Raw genomic sequence first — 17,158 nt, 5'->3', positions numbered from 1 at the left:
AAAGACGCTTCCCCACACAATCTCTAAATAATACCACAGTAGAGTACGTCCAGCGGTATAAAATCCTGCTAGAATCACTCGCATCAGCACTTTTCTCTTATTTCCGTTGCGGATATACGTCCACTCGAGAGAGATGGTCGCTCTATCATTTTATATTGGATGGGTCACCACATTGTGAGAGAACAGGGGCTCTTTTTCCTTGTGCTTCTCTTGGGAGGGGGCACTGTGCTTCTGTAAAGGACACACTGTCACACTGTCAGTGGAAGTGGTCCAAAGGACACAGGCTATGCAGTGGCAGAGCAGTGAGCCTGGAGCCAGTATTCACACATTATTCACTCACACCTACAGTTGCACCAATATACATGTGGTGCAGTGGTAACAGAGTCGCCATTTTGGGTCCAGGTAAAATGTTTAGCATTGGCGAAGGAAAAATCACAGTCGAGTCTAAAACTGCATGCTACATCGATAATGTACAGTTAACTCTTCTCTCTGTCTGTCTCTCTCTGTCTGTCTCTCTTTGTTTTTCCATATTCAATAGATAATGAACTGCTGTATCGTACCCGCAAAGGGGACGTGGTCAAACTCAACGTGGAGACACAGCAGAAGGTCACTTTGGTGGAGAACAAGATGTTTGTGAGTATTGTGTTTCATATATTTCTCATAATTCAAATAGACCGTTTTGGATTTTGAGAATTGAATTGATTGAATCCCAGTGAACAGCACTCAAAGTTGCCTACCTGTGTGTGTTCCCCAGGAGATGTACAAGGCCAGCAAGTACCAGGTGTCTCCAGACTTAGGACATGTGCTGCTGGCCTACAACGTGGCCCCGGTGAGTGACCTGTGACCCTGAACCTCCTTGTGTCTCAAGATATCCCCAGATATGGAGTTGTCTTGGGATATGATGTTTCTGATATTGTGTTTGTTCCTTCAGGTCTATCAACACTCCTACATGGCCTCCTACATCATCTGCAGCCTGACCACCCCGTAAGTCTCTCTCTCTCTCTCTGTCTCTGTCTCTCTGTGTCTCTCTCTCTCTGTGTCTCTCTCTGCACCTGGTTGTGCTGCCACCTGGTGGGCATATTAATAATTCCATCCTCAAAAATCAGACAAGTGTAAGTAAGGTCTCTTGTTATATAGGACACAGCGTCTGCCCTAATTTGGGAGCCATCACAGAATCTACTGTACTGGATGTCTCTTCATCTCCTTACTGCTCCATATTGCTAATGGGCTTAAGTTCAGCTAAAGTGGCTTTGTGCTAAATCTAGCTGTGGATGATTGATTAAGGTTATGGTAAGCTAGCTACTTAAATAGCTCACCTGGATGGATACACACACACACACACACACACACACACACACACACACACACACACACACGCACGTACATGCATGCACACACACGTACGTACATCCACGCATACACACACTCACATTCATTGTGTGTGTTTGTGTGTGTGTGTGTGTGTGCCGTCTTCACAGGGAGACATGGAGTCTGACCCCTCCTGAGGTGCGGAACGCCCCCCTGCAGTACGCTGGATGGGGACCCAAAGGTCAACAGCTAGTAAGTGACCCCCAATACCTCTCTATATTTTCTTTATCACACACACACACACACACACACACCTGCCCTAACCAGCTTAGAGGGATCAGCTGTGTAGACAGTACATCTTCTCATAGAGAAGGACCTGCTTCATGATCTTAAAAGCTAGCCTTTGATTTTAAGTGATATGCTACTGAACACAATAGTTTTGTAGAGCATTAACTAAATGGACTCCAGTATTATAGGACTGTAACATTTAACTACACCAATTCATCGGCTCTTACAGTGTGGTGATGACCAGTGGTGCAGGACACCTCTGATACCTCCAGTGCAGTGTTGACATTGGATGCAATTATGTTGCCAAGTTTGAGAGTTTATCAAGGACACACACACACACACACACACACACACACACACACACGCCAGGGAGAGCAAGGATGGCCCTGTGGCAGATGGCATCTCGGTGGCATGACCCAGAACTTGGACAGTCTGGGGAGTTTCCATGGAAACATCAAGTGGCGACAGCTTAGCCTCTAACTTGTTTAGCGTTGATGTCGAAACAAGGTTGATTGTACTTGATGCAGTTTATTGTGGAAAAGGACAGCAGAGCAATCTTCGAAAAAGCATCAAAAAGAGTTATCGGAGGTTGTTTTGTTATCGGGGTTGTTTTCTCCAAAATAACACACACGCACCCAACACCAATTAACACACTGCAGTCCTTTTGTCGTTCAGCTGAAGTACACACACAAACACACACACCCACCTACCCACACACACACACACACACACACACGTACGTACTCACTCCAAACACCAATTCATACACTACAGTCCTGTTATCGCTCACCTCATAATAGCGCTTTTGAATTGACAACGTACAAACCAAACACTCGTTCTCCTTCCCTGGTGTTCCTCCACTCCCTCCAATAACCTTTCCCTACAGCAGCTGTTTGTTTCCCCTAATTGCACTTATCACATTGTTTGCTTGAATTACAAAGGAATTTGGATGGAGAGAGAATACATATAAACATTTCAAGTGAAATATGAGATCGCGCCTGCCAAGGGAGAAAGGGCCGTCTCATTTGCATATGGTAATGGGGTACCTGATTGTTTCTTTTGTTTTGGTGTTAGCTTCGTGTTTGTTTTAATGAATAGCCAGCGCTGGAGGAGTTGAGCGGTCGATGTTTTGTCTGAGATTGACCTGATGATACCAGGTATTTTTCTCCCCTTCGTGGGATTTCTGGATTTAACGATTTCCCATCAAGCTTGGCAGAATCGTAACCACCCCTTATAAAGTGTAACATCGTGTGTGAGTGTGTGTGAGTGAGTGAGTGAGTGAGTGAAACTGATGTTTGCTCACAGTCTTTGGTGTGTGTGTGTGTGTGTGTGTGTGTGCGTGCACCCACGCACCCGCGCTGGAGCATCAGATGTGTGGAATGGGGAGACAGAGAGCTATCCTGCTGGGCTCATTAAACCACGGGCAATTACTCTACCATGACAGAGCAATCAGCAGGCTTGGGTCAACACACACACACAGACAGGCCCTACAGCATCGTACGGATGTGTGTAAAGCTGAGAGAGAGGGAGGGAGAGAGGGAGGGAGAGAGAGAGACAGAGAGAACAAACACATTGAGTGGGATTGAGAGTGAGAGGATAAAAAGGGGCCAAAAAGGAGCGAAGTAAGAGACGCAAGCACACACACACACACACACGCACGCACACATACGCACGCACACACACACACGCACACATACACACACACACACACACACACACAGAAACAAGAAGCCTTTCACATGCTCCGCAAGTATCTTTGATGTCGCTACTTTCATCTCTTGTCCGCTTTTGAAGTCTGTATTTCTCTTTTTACTCCTTTCCCCCTTTTCCTCCTCCTCTTTTCCTCTGATCTGATCCTTCAACGATAGATAAGAACCATTACCGACTGAGTCAGAAGTCAAGAGATACCGGCACCTCGCTTTATTGATACAGCAGCATCCTCTTCTTCAAAGTGCAGTCAGTCTCATGAGACAGTGTGCTATTAGATGCTAATGGTGTTATTGCTACTGAATGACTGCCGCTAGCAGGCTACCGTCAAGCATTCGTCCTGCTTGAATCAGTCCATCAATTTGAAGGGACGATTGCTCGGTGGGGTTGTTTGCAATTGTTAAACAGTGGGTCTAGATTGGCGCTCATGGGATTGTGTTTGATAGACTTTTAAGTGTGTTTTGGGGGAAATGATGTGAAGTGATACAAAAAATAGCCATAGTTCAATGGTTCTTGCTGTGACTTGATTCTGGTTCTGTCATCTCATGGCTGGGTAACAAAAACAACCTTTGGTGCTTTACGCGTGGCTGACTGTCACAATGATATCTCCTCAAAAGCCTTTGTTTTGGGAACGTGTGTGAAAGTGAATGTGAATCCCCTTCTCTGTGTGAATCTTTTTTTTTTTTTTTTAGTCTGTATGATTTTTCTGTGTGAATCGTTTCTCTGTGGGAATCATTTCTCTGTGGGAATCATTTCTCTGTGTGAGTCGTTTTTCTGTGTGAGTCGTTTTTCTGTGGGAATCATTTCTCTGTGTGAGTCGTTTTTCTGTGGAAATCATTTCTCTGTGTGAGTCGTTTTTTCTCTCAGAGATTCTTGCTGTGACGACTTTGAGGCTCAGTTTCACAGCATTTCAATGAGCAGCTCTGTCTGAGAGCTCTGTTCTGTCTACAACAACACGACTAAATGCTTCAAAGAGACATCCTTGAAACACGGACGCAGGCTGAAGCAGCAGGATAGGATCGAGTGGATTTGGGAGTGCCACACACACACACACACACACACACACACACACACACACACACACTTATCCACCCAGTAGTCTCTTAATCCCTGACTGTCACTGCTACCCTGGGCATGGGCAAAGTTAGCATACATCAGCTGTCTTACACAGCACCAACAGCCATGCGTTAAGCTCCTTCAGACACCCCTGTCTGCCCAGTTCTCCGTCAGCCTTGTGTGAGTGTGAGTGTGTGTGTGTGTGTGTGTGTGTGCGAGCGTCTGCGTGCGCTTGCGCTTGTGTGTCTGTCTGTCAGTCTGTCTGTGAGTGTGCATGCATTTGCCTGAGATCCCCTGCATGTGTGTGTGTGTGTCTGTGTGTGTCTGCAGGGCTTCAGACAGATGACAGCTCCAGTTCCTTCATTTGTGACTTAGTGGGATTTATTTACCAATGCCCTTGGAGATGTGGTGGAATATGGCTTCTAATCAAATAAGGGTCCTTCTATACTGGGCTTAAAGGCAAGTGTTGTCACTCAGTGTTGATGGTTCTTTTAGTGTTTGTGGATGTGTCTCCAGGCAAAGGGAAGTGTGTGTGTGTGTGTGTGTGTGTGTGTGTGTGTGTTTTCATGCGTGCGTGCGTGGGTGTGCGTGCGAACGTGTGTGTGTGTGTGTTTGCATGCATGTGTGCTTGTTTATGTTTGTGTGTGTGTGTGTTTGTGACTTTGTGAATGTCACACAGTGATGATTGACAGGAGTACTCAAGTGGAAAGGCTGTTTAGAGGGAAGGTATAATCAGGTAATTATCAGCCTCAGTGTATGAGTCATACAGTGAAGAACCCACATTTAAATGCGACGACCAAAAATATGCAGGAGCACCATCACTAACATCTCCACTGAAATACACAAAACAGTTTAGTTTTCACCATAATGACAACGTTGATCGAACGCTGTATTGTGTATATACTCATCATGCATTTACCATTGTCTTCCCCAGATCTTCATATTTGAGAACAACATCTACTACCGATCGACCGTGGGGAGCAGGACCATTCGCCTGGTGTCGACGGGGAAGGAGGGGGTCATCTTCAATGGCCTCAGTGACTGGCTCTATGAGGGTAGGGGGAACTACAGATACACCACAGCTATGCTACCAGAACTACAACTACCAACAGGACCCAGCAGAATTACGAATACCACTCTTTCACACAGATCTTCATAACTCCTACTACAATTTCTTACACCAACATGGCTAATTGTTAAACAGTTGTAGATCTATATAAATCAAGTCTAATTAAGCGTACCGCCTTTGCCGTTATAGTAGTTGCATAGTCTACATTACAGAGCTTTTAAAACCAAAAACTTTCTTCACAATACAATATTTTCAGGACAATGAAAAGCAATTATTCTGGTCGCTGGTGTCATTTGGTGGGTTGAACCAGTCCCATTCCACATAGGCAATAGTCAATAGTGTAAATTCTAAAATGATTCTGTTCTAAAGAGCTCATCTGGCTACATTTCACCGCCTCCACCATCCCCCCAGAGTTTAACTAGCTTGTCTTTGTGTTTAGACTATGTTAATTAATTCATGTCTGCATCATTATAACCTCACTCTGCAGCTGTTCGTGATCCGCCTTCACTTGTAATTTGATCTGCAGCATTTTCTGAATACTGTTTTGTGAGATGGAAAAACAAATTTGTGCATCCAAATTTGGATGTATGACTGTCTCTCTTCAATGCCATAGGATTTGGTGGAGCCTGCTTACTGAATGAAGGTTATCCTATATTGTCGAAGTGATATGATTGTATATTGTATTATTGGAGTTTGTAGTGAGTTGTTATGGCTGTGGGCTTGTTTGGTGCATTCACACAAAGCATAGTTGAAGGTAGGCAGTGAGTAAGTCTTGTGAATAAGTCTCTCTTTCATCAATATGACTGTTGTTCCCTTTGAATGCACAGATATACCGCAAGGCAAGGCTGTATCTCTGTGTATTCAAAGGACACAACAGGGCATCCAACAAGGGGAGGCTCGTGGAGGTAGAAATCGAAGGACGGGGCTTATTGGAATGAATGGAATCCCACGCAATACAATGAGCCTGTCTTCCGTCTCCCATCTCTAACCAGCCTCCCCTTCGCCTACGGTACAGACCTTCAAAACTCTGCAAACCCCTCCAGTTGCAATAGCAGCATTGTGACAAGCCAGAGTTCTCTATCTACTGTATTCATCATATCCATTGATTTGTTGTGCTGAATGGCCTCAGATAGCCGATAGAGTGGGTTCGATTCTCAAAACTTTTCTATGTAATCCCTTCTAGAACTGGCTTAGTACAAGGATGTGTTCTGTGGTGGTGAGTGTTGTTTTGACTGGGTTTGATAACAACAGTCTCTGGCTTCAAGGTTAGGCTAGAGCGCCACACTGTTTGGTACTTACTGTAGTTCAACCAAAGTGCAAGCTGAAAGCTCCTCAAATCCTTTTTGAGAGGATTATAAAATTGACAAATATTCCTAGCGCTCGAGTTGACTTGTAGTTAGCATGCGTGTGTTTGTGTGTTGGTGTTGATGTCTGTGTCTGTGTCTGTGTGTGTGTGTGTGTGTGTGTGTGTGTGTGTCGGTGTTGGTGTCTGCGTGTGTTTGCGGGCGTGTGTGTGTGTGTGCGCGCGCGCGCGTGTGTGTGTGTGTGTTTGTGTGTGATTGCTAGTTCCTATTTGCTGCAGGCGTGTAATGCCCAACCCTCGGGCCAACAACATCAAACAGTGCTGTAATTTAGACAGTATCATTACGTATCTAATTATCGTGTGGGCTCATGGATTTGATGAGAGGATTGTAGATTGAAAAGCTGTTGTTGAGCCCAGGAATGCTATAATCCATTGTGCCAATAGGCGGTGATAACTTGTTGCTTAGGCCTAGAACCTAGGCCGGACCAGTGGAAGGTTATTGGACTCTTATGTGGGCCAGCGCTGGAAACTGTTGGTCCGACATTGCTAGAATCAGATAGGGGAGAATTAGCTGTGTGTGTGTGTGTGTGTGTGTGTGTGTGTGTGCGCGTCTGTGTCTGTGTCTGCATGAGTGCGTGCGCAAATTGCTGTGTGCGTGCGTGCGTGCGTGCATGCGGGCGTGCGTGCGTCCCTCTCTCCGGCTTATCAGAGTGGTTGGGTAGTGTGAGGGTGAGTGTGGCTGTCTGACAGGTTTGTCTCCCAGCCAGACGGCGGTGATTGTCATGCAGAGCAGAGAGAGCGTGTCAGACGGAGGCGACAGAGGCGTGCGTCAGGGCCCTCCACAACCCCGCGCCGACGATTTACCACAGCAGACGTGTGAAGACAGGAAATGAGAAGCTGTCTATCTGTCTACCGAGTTATACAACGAGATGGGGATGTGTTTATTGTGGGACCCGTGCTTCTTTCGATGGGCGCCACTACGGGTAGGCATATCCAGTGCCCTGTGTCAGTCACAGGACAGCGAAGCGTTTTCTATTTTCTTCCCTTTTGGCTCTACACTCCAAAAGTTTGGATTTGAAATCCCCCCCCCAAAAAGTACGACGAGGGCTCCGAATGAGAGTTGGAGAATTTGGCTTGTGTTCTTGTACGACTCTGTACTCTCCGTACCGTATCAAAGACTGGCTGTGAGTGGGGAGCGCAGTCAACGAGTCCTTTATCAGCGATCCGGGAGGGATGAGTCACATGGTCAGCCAACGCCCACTCAGTCTCTGGCCTACATCATCCTCTTGATCACTCGACCGATTGACCGTCCTCGTCCTCACCGGGCACTGACCGAAGCAGACGACCTATCGACCAAGGTGCTCTGGGGCGGAGTCACGGGCGTCCATCGGTCACGTTCCTCTCTCCTCGCTTCCTACTCAAAACGCCATTGAAGGAGAATATCTAAGGGGGAGGAACCTCGGATGTTCTCCTCCAATGAGAAGGAAGAGAGGAGAGAGGAAGGGTGAGTGGCATAGAGGAGAGACTATCGGGACGCAAGGTTTGTCTCAGGGAAAAGGAAAGGAAACTATTCTCTGGTGTGTCCCTACTAGAATGCATGCACGTAGATCTCTGCTGCCCCCTGCTGGAAATGACAGATACGTATTTGGCTGCGACTAGAGAGAGGAATTGTACAATCACAACCGTGCCGCTGTGGAAATTGTAAATTACCTTTCTGACACCCGGTCTCCATACAGTACCTGATGAATGATAAGACAGTATGTGGACTCCTGAACAAAATGGAAGGTCCTATTATGCTTTGTTCGCTGTCTGTAACTCTCAACCACGGTTCACCAGGTCATAGGTGAATACAGTACAGTATGAGTAATGGATTTCCCTGCTGCAGTGACAGTACGGTGAATGGGTATCATAAATCTATGACACAATGCTAACCGTCCGCTAACCTAGCATCTGTTCCCACTACACTGTATGTAGGAGATGACCTTTATACTGGATGCACACGTAGCTTACGGAGTGACCTTGAGATACGGTTCATTCTGACATTATGAAATCTTTTGTTATCGTGTGTGCTCATGGATTTGATGAGAGGATTGTAGATTGAAAAGCTTGTTGAGCCCAGTAGAAGCTTGTTGAGCCCAGTAGTGCTATAATCCATTGTGCCAATAGGCGGTGATAATTGTTGCTTAGGCCTAGAACCTAGGCCGGACCAGTGGAACTCTTATGTGGGCCAGCGCTGGAAACTGTTGGTCCGACATTGCTAGAATCAGATAGGGGAGAGAATTAGCTGTGTGTGTGTGTGTGTGTGTGTGTGTGTGTGTGTGTGTGTGCGCATCCCTCTGTCCAGCTCATCAGAGTGGTTTGGTGGTGTGAGAGTGAGTGTGTGCAGTATGACTGAAACCCCTGAAGAAGGCAGCTTGCTGGTTTACTTAATACACAACAGTGTGGGAGTGAGAGTGTACAGCCTCTTACTTTCTCTGACCCTTTTGTTATCGGCACATACAATCACAATCTGTTTGATAAGCCCACAACCGTATCGTTAGCCTCATCACAACGCTGCTTTACAACTCAACGTGGTGTCCACGCATGAAAGGACCTCTACCGTTTATATTCCGCCAAAAGCGAGGCTATTAGTTGAATGTGTGTGTCGTTGTCTTGTCGCAGAGGAGATCCTCCAGAGCCACATCGCCCACTGGTGGTCTCCAGACGGTCTCAGACTGGCGTACGCCACCATCAACGATACCCTGGTGCCCAAGATGGAGATTCCCATCTTCACAGGCTCCCCCTACCCTACAGGGCTGGAGTACCACTACCCTAAGGTGAGTTCTGGGCTGTGTTCCAAAAAATATGTTCTTGCACTCTATCTAGGGCATATACGAAGTACGATATACGCTCTAGATAGACTGCAAGAACACATTTTGATCTCTGATCTCTCTCTCAGCTCGCAGACATCCTCTGCCTCTTCCAGGGGCGGCTGGCGGAAAGCTGGGGTACATCTGAGGACAGGCTCATTGGAATGCATGGAATAGAACGAGGAAGGTGTTTGATACCATTCATCATTCCGTTCCATGCATTATAATGAGTCTGTCTTCTGATGTTTCCCTCCACCAGCCTCCCCTGGCTCTCTTCACTCATCTCGTCTATTGAAGACAAAAGAAGGTTGTTCTGATACTATGGTATTATATGTATGGCCCCTGCAGGCTGGGGAGGAGAACCCTGTAGTCCACCTGTCTGTGGTCGGTCTGAACGGCCCCCTGCACACCGTGGAGATGAGGAAGCCTGAAGACCCCAGGATAGGGTGAGTGTCTTTGGAAGTCTATTCCATGCAGTACTGTAGTAGGAGATGAGTGTCTGTCGATGTCACTCACGGTATCGTAACCTTATTGTAACATATTGTGTCATTCTTTTTAAGGAGGGAATATTACATAACTATGGTCAAGTGGGCCACAAGCACCAAGCTGGCGGTCAACTGGCTGAACAGAGCTCAGAACAACTCCATACTCACGCTGTGTGAGGCCACCACTGGAGTCTGTACCAAGGTGTGACACCCGCACACACACACACACACACACACACAGACTGATGTTACATACACTCACCGAGAACTTTATTAGGAACACCTGTAAACCGGCCAGCAGCTTCAGGGAATGTTCACATCAACCATCAGAATGGGGGGAAAAAAAGTGATCTCAGTGATTTTGACCGTGGCATGATTGTTGGTGCCAGACAGGCTAGTTTGAGTATTTCTAAAACTGCTGATTTCCTGGGATTTTCACGCACAACAGTCTGTAGAGTTTACTCAGAATGGTACAATAAAGAAAAAACATCCAGTGAGTGGCAGTTCTGGGGACGGAAACGCCTTGTTGATGAGAGATGTCAACGGAGAATGGCCAGACTTGTTTGAGCTGACAGAAAGGCTACAGTAACTCAGATAACCACTCTGTACAATTGTGGTGAGCAGAAAAGCATCTCAGAAAGCACAACGCGTCAAACCTTGAGGTGGATGGGCTACAACAGCAGAAGGCCATGTTGGGTTCCGCTTCTGTCTGCCAAGAACAGAAAGCTGAGGTTGCAGTGGGCACAGGCTCACCAAAACTGGATAGTTGAAGACTGGAAAAACATAGCCTCAATTTCTGCTGAGGCACACAGATGGTAGGGTCAGAATTTGGAGCCAACAGCATGGATCCATGGACCCAACCTTCCTTGTGCCAACAGTCCAAGCTGGTGCAGGTGGTGTAATGGTGTGGGGAATGTTTTCTTGCCACACTTTGGGCCTGTTAATACCAATCAATCATTGCTTGAATGCCACAGCCTATTTGAGTATTGTTGCCATGTACATCCCTTCATGGCCACAATCTACCCATCTTCTAATGGCTATTTCCAACATGATAATGCACCATGTCACAAAGCAAAAGTCATCTCAAACTGGTTTCATGAAAGTGACAATGAGTTCAGTGTTCTTGAGTGGCCTTCCCAGTCACCGGATCTGAATCCAATAGAACACCTTTGGAATGTGGTAGAACGGGAGATTCACAGCTTGAAAGTGCACCTGAAAAAATCTGCAGGAATTGCGTGATGCAATCATGTCATCATGGACCAGAATCTCAATGGAATGTGAACATCTTGTGGAATCAATGCCATGAAGAATTGAGGCTGTTTTAAGAGCAAAGGGAGGACCTACCCAGTATTAGTATAGTGTTCCTAATAAAGAGCGAGTGAGTGTATATTATGGTCTTTTCATACACTCCCTCACTCCATCAAAAATATATGTTTGTATTTTTCAGAAACATGAGGATGAGAATGAAAGCTGGCTGCACAGACAGGTATGTGATATGATTAAGAATTATGCAATGCTGCTCTTCGCTACGCTAAGTTATGTTGCACTGGGAATAATGTGCTGAATGTGTGTGAGGCACGTCTGTGTGTGTGTTTGGCGGAACATGAGAGACTGAACAGCAGGAGATAAAGCCCAGAGACTACAAACACACACACACACACACACACACACACACACACACACACACTCTCTCTGATCCCCTCTCTTCACACTGCAGAACGAAGCGCCTCTTTTCTCCCACGATGGACTCAAGTTCTTCTTCACCAGAGCCATCCCTCAGGGAGGGAGGGGCAAGTTCTTCCACATCTCCATGTCCTCTTCACAGGTAGAGAAACGTCACTGTTTAGACCCTAGAAGCTGTTTATAGCACGGCACATTCTAGAAGCCATGTCCCTCGGTCACTACTACTATGCCCATTACTACTATGCCCACTATGACCATTTCCCCAGAAATAGATTGGTCAATCAGCCAGCCAGTCAGCCAGCCAGCCAGCCAGCCAGCCAGCCAGCCTAGCCAATCGTATTTGTACAAGGCTTTAAAACGTATGTTACAAAGTGCTTAATAGTGACACTAACACACCTAAGGCCGGCCTGTAAGTGTATCTGAATCTGCCATGAAGTTCAACTGAACATAGTACACTAAGATTAAAGGAGCATACCATACATCTTCATTCTGCAGGTGAATGTAATTGTTGTTGTTGTTGTTGTTGTTGTGTTGTGTTGTTCCAGCACAACACTAGCACCGACACCCTGCAGTCCCTCACGTCAGGAAACTGGGACGTCACTCAGATCCTGGCCTACAGTCACGACAGCCAGCTCATGTAAGACTCACCATCCAGTCTACCGTACTTTTAGACAGACCCACAATAGAATATGACCGTATCAGTGTCAAATGAACAGGTCAGTCATCATGAATCAAATGCAATACATCGTGGATGACTTCGGTTTTACCTTTGTCTTGTTCAGCCTCATTTTCTATTCGTTGAACTTATGAATTGATTCCATCTTAATGGATGGATCTTCTTTTCTTTTTCTTTTTTTTTTGCAGTTACTTTTTGAGCACAGAGGATGACCCGAAACGCCGACACCTATACAGGTCTGGGTTCAATTTACATTCCGATTCAATTCCGATTCAACCCACTCATTTGTTTTGTATTGATTTTAGAATCTTTATGTATGTGTATTCCAGGTGAGGCTGGTGGAGGTAGAAAATGTATTACAATGAGCCCCTCCTATGATTTCTACCTCCACCATCCACTATCCATATGTATCATCATGACAGTATTATGCTTCTTATTACATCTTAACGGTCCCTCCTGAAGACCTCTTCACCCCCACTGCCCCCCTGTACAAGTTTCTCTCCTGTCAAAAAAAATCATTCATTTTCCTTCTTCTAGCATTGTGACTGCAAATGGCCCCTGGTCCGAGCATTGATTACTTTATCTTAAGACTGATGGATAGATGATTCACTTACTTAAACAAATGTATTTCTTGTAAGTCGCTTTGGATAAAGGCGTCTGCTAAATGCCATCAATGTAAAAAAAAAAAAAAAAAAAAAGTAAAAATGATGCCAAGTGCATTTTCTTGATGGATTGATGTAGATGTCTTAACGGTGTGTTTCCGTTGCTCCTTGGCTACAGTGCGGACACGGTCGGGCCGTACAACCGCCGTTGTCTGTCATGTGACTTCGGTTGCGGCTACGTGGACGGCTCCTTCAGCCGCAACATGGAATACTTCCTGCTCAACTGTAAAGGTGAGCGCTTTACCTCCTAACCTAAAACGTCACTGTTAGCTTAATCACTGACACATTATTCCTTTCGCATTCATCTTCTGGTGATGAATCACTCCCAAAATCCTTGCATCCCAAATCAACCCCCTGCCCCTTCTCCCTGTGCATTTGTTTAGACCTGAGAGGATTGCATAGGTATAAGCAACATGGGGGACAGGGGGGGGGGGGGGGGGGGACATTTCTCCTGGGTTTTGGGTAACGACAACCATATTGACTAAACCTATCTAATACTCTTGGATCTACACAAGTGCCTTGGGGGGATGGAGACTATGGGTTGGTTTGGGATTGACGGATAGTCCCTCGGCGGGCTGCTGTGGTTTAAGAAGAGTGTTAAGTCGGCGGTATTGATTCGTTCCAGGCTACAGGGGCTGTGCTCAGCCAAAAGACTCAATTGAGTTAGCCTTCAGGGTGGTGACGAGGGCCTGTATTGGATTTGACAGCACCAGTACACCACTAGAACCACTGTTGCTGCTTGTTACTGAGACATTACACAACGCTTGAGCCTTGTGAAACAACACGCACACACACACACACACTCACGGCTGGCACAGAGTCCTTCAGACTGTTTTTTTAACCGTCCTCATACCGCTTCCTGTATTTGTCCGTCAGAAACGAGAGAACAGAGACGCTTTGTGTTGTTTACTAGCCCCCATGTCATTTCCTGTGGGAGCGTTCATCATCGTTATCTTTCCCCTTTAGCGAATACACCGTCGCAGAGCGCCGCCGTTGCCATGGGAGATGATTTGTTTAGAGCGCCCTGCTCCAGTGAGAAAGGGCAATGGCTTTTTTCATTAATTGGATCTTCTGTAGAGAGCAGCCCTGAGTCTCGCACACACACACACACACACACACACACACACACACACACTGAACAGTCTGGTATTCATTCGCTCCCCAAGGGATTGACAGATAGTGGATTCTCAGCAGTCGCACTGCCTGAGTGGGTTATTTCTAGACTTGAGAAAGATGCAGGCCTCGTAGATGGTTTATTTACAAGCTGTGACGTCAGTGGTGAAGTGGTTGAGCGTCAGTTTGGAGTGTGGTTTGACGCCCCATTTGAGACCATTCACTGTTCCCCCACTTCTCTCCCTCCATTGTTCTGTCTAGGCCCTGATGTACCGAGTGTAGCAGTCTACAGCACCGAAGACAAAGAGAGTGAGTGCTCTCTGGTCATCTCATGGGGACCTGGTACACCATTATATAGGCACTGCCATCTCAATTTGCAGAGTGTCATAACGATAACTCATTTTAATCATCGTTTATTTGAGTTGGGATAAGATACAATTGAAACACGACACATTTCATGACCAATATTCAGATGCATTGCACCGTAATGCTTTAGCTGAAACCACAGCCACACACACTCCATATGAACCCTATGAATAATGTTTTTATGAATATTACAGAGGTGCTTGATCTGGAGATGAATGAGGGAGTGAACGACACAATCCACGACATGCAGATGCCCATATTGGAGTACGAGGAGATCAACATTGATGATTACAGTATGTATCCTGAACATGGGAGAATACCATAATGCACAGTCACATGAAGCTAATAATAATATCATATAACATGCCATTTAGCTGATGCTTTTATCCAAAGCGACTTACATTGCAGTGAGCGCATACATTTTTCAGTATATATGGTCCCAGCGGGAATGAAACCCCCAACCTAAGCGTTATTAGCGCCATGCTCTACCAACTCTACCCACTGAGCCAGAGGACCTAATCAGTATCCTGTTCAGATGCAGTCCTTATGATACCATGATATTTGATAGTAGTATGATGGTGATGTAGACCTGTCGGTTTGCCCAGGAACAATGTTGACTTGTAAATATACAAACGTTAAATACACAAACGTTATTTCAACGTTATTGACGCACGGTATTGATACAGTGTTTGTGTGTTGTAGCTCTGACATTGCAGATTCTGAAGCCAGCTGGATTCAAAGACTCAGCTCATTACCCTTTACTGCTGCTAGTGTACGTATGGCTGCACTTACTCACGCATAATACGTTTACTAAGTTGTAGATTAAAAAACACAATCTCAATGAGTCATTCGATAGAAGAACACAGCATCATGACATTTGGCTTTAATATTGGATAATCTCATAGACTATGACTATTTCATAGTGTTCTCATTAGGCATATTTCTTGAAATTAAATACATTCAAATGTATCTTCTCGATATACAAAGACATTTAACCGAGAACGACAACATTGAGGACGCAACCAAAGAAGGCTGTGTGGGGGGAGATCATTGGTTCCTACCTGGTCCTTGTTTTCCCCAGGGACGGTACGCCAGGCGGACAGATGGTGACGGAGAAGTTCCAGGTGGACTGGGCCACGGTGCTGGTGAGCACCTTCAACACGGTGGTGATGCGCTTCGACGGTCACGGCAGCGGGTTCCAGGGCACCAACCTCCTGCACCGGGTCAGGAGGAGGCTGGGCGTCTTTGAGGAGAGGGACCAGCTGGAGGCTCTCAAGTGAGACACAGACCAGACCCTGCAGGCATCCCAATGGTCTTCTCTCTGTTCCTCGCCTCCTCTCTCCCTTGCTTTCTTCTCAAAGAGCACTGGAGGGAGAATATCGAAGTGGGGAGGGACCTTGGAGGTTCTCCTCCGATGCGTTTTGAGAAGGAAGCAAGGAAGGAGGATGCCAGGAACCAGGTGCCCTGGAAGAGAGGGATAGAGGATAGACTATTGGGACGCACTCAAGAGAGACCAGACACTGTGGTTGTGTTCCAGGTCACCTACATGACAGTCAGGTAGACTAGCTGGAACACAAGCTGTTTCACTGGGTCATATCATATTCCCTCATGATAATGTCAAATGATAGGCCCCACTTGTTGGTATAAAGTGTCACCACAACAATGTATTGTTACAAGGGTGGTTACAAGTAGCCTACAATGTAATTAGCTCATAGTTTTTTCTCGCTGAATAACTCTGGGTGGTTGGTACTTATGGATCCATATAGAAGTCACAGCACTGAGTGTTTCTATTGTCTTTATTCCAGACTGATATCAAAAGAAGCGTACATTGACAAAAGTCGAATTGGAGTATATGGAAAGGTAAGGAGACTCTTGAAGAATTGAAGACTTGGTTTCCTTGACTCCCTCTCTGTGGCTTCCTCCTCTGTGTGGGAGTGCAGGACAGGTCGCTGAGAGGAATAGAGGTGTCTGGAACCGAAGCTCGCCCCCTAGTGGAGCTGTGGAGTTCTACCAAGGGGAGGCTGGTGGAGGTAGTTTGATACCATCCCCCATTACAATGAGCCCATCCAATTTCTGCCTCCACCAGCCTCCCCGGAATTCCACCCTGCAGTCCAGCAAGAAGGGAGAAAGACCCACATCAATAATTCAATCTAGTTTCTGCCACTCCAAACCAAGGACACTCTGTTCTCATTTGTCCAAAGAAATTAAAATAATTTGTACGGACAATTAGTCCATAAATTGGGCGGAACACCACCTACTGTGGCCATTTAATTTAGGAGTAGCTACCTCTATGTTCACAGGATAGCGCCTTCTACCTCTGAAAACGTAACGTAATGTACTGTAGGCCTATTCAAAAGCTCTAACTGTAATGTATCACTAATGAATGGACTACCTGACACCGTCAAACACACCTCACACAGACTAACATCTCTCTATAGGTGTATGGGGGATATCTTGCCACCATGCTGCTAACTTCACAAGACTCCTTGCTGAAGTGTGGAGCAGTCGTCTCCCCCATCACAGACTTCGAGGACTACGGTATAACACGATGATCTTCCCCCAATACATTCTTTCTGGATGAATAATACATTTA

At 46.1% G+C, this 17,158-nt stretch overlaps 1 protein-coding gene across 1 annotated transcript in view; it reads left to right on the top strand.

The window, feature by feature from the left end:
- Positions 1-17,158, top strand: part of LOC310818924 (A-type potassium channel modulatory protein DPP6-like) — a gene marked incomplete at its 5' end in the record, with an annotated part of 64,768 nt that overhangs the window by 46,420 nt on the left and 1,190 nt on the right. The window contains 19 exons of the mRNA XM_083690027.1: positions 539-633; positions 755-829; positions 932-984; positions 1,479-1,560; positions 5,294-5,414; positions 9,393-9,547; positions 9,929-10,026; positions 10,141-10,267; positions 11,513-11,551; positions 11,783-11,890; positions 12,294-12,385; positions 12,613-12,660; positions 13,205-13,317; positions 14,461-14,508; positions 14,760-14,858; positions 15,268-15,337; positions 15,647-15,841; positions 16,371-16,425; positions 17,004-17,103. Of these exons, the coding sequence (XP_083546153.1) occupies positions 539-633; positions 755-829; positions 932-984; positions 1,479-1,560; positions 5,294-5,414; positions 9,393-9,547; positions 9,929-10,026; positions 10,141-10,267; positions 11,513-11,551; positions 11,783-11,890; positions 12,294-12,385; positions 12,613-12,660; positions 13,205-13,317; positions 14,461-14,508; positions 14,760-14,858; positions 15,268-15,337; positions 15,647-15,841; positions 16,371-16,425; positions 17,004-17,103 (1,773 nt within the window). The remainder of the gene's footprint in view (positions 1-538; positions 634-754; positions 830-931; positions 985-1,478; positions 1,561-5,293; positions 5,415-9,392; positions 9,548-9,928; positions 10,027-10,140; positions 10,268-11,512; positions 11,552-11,782; positions 11,891-12,293; positions 12,386-12,612; positions 12,661-13,204; positions 13,318-14,460; positions 14,509-14,759; positions 14,859-15,267; positions 15,338-15,646; positions 15,842-16,370; positions 16,426-17,003; positions 17,104-17,158) is intronic.

Source organism: Argentina silus, assembly GCF_951799395.1.
Source record: "Argentina silus genome assembly, chromosome: 18".
Classification (NCBI taxonomy): domain Eukaryota; kingdom Metazoa; phylum Chordata; class Actinopteri; order Argentiniformes; family Argentinidae; genus Argentina; species Argentina silus.
This window is presented reverse-complemented; position numbering and strand designations above follow the sequence as displayed.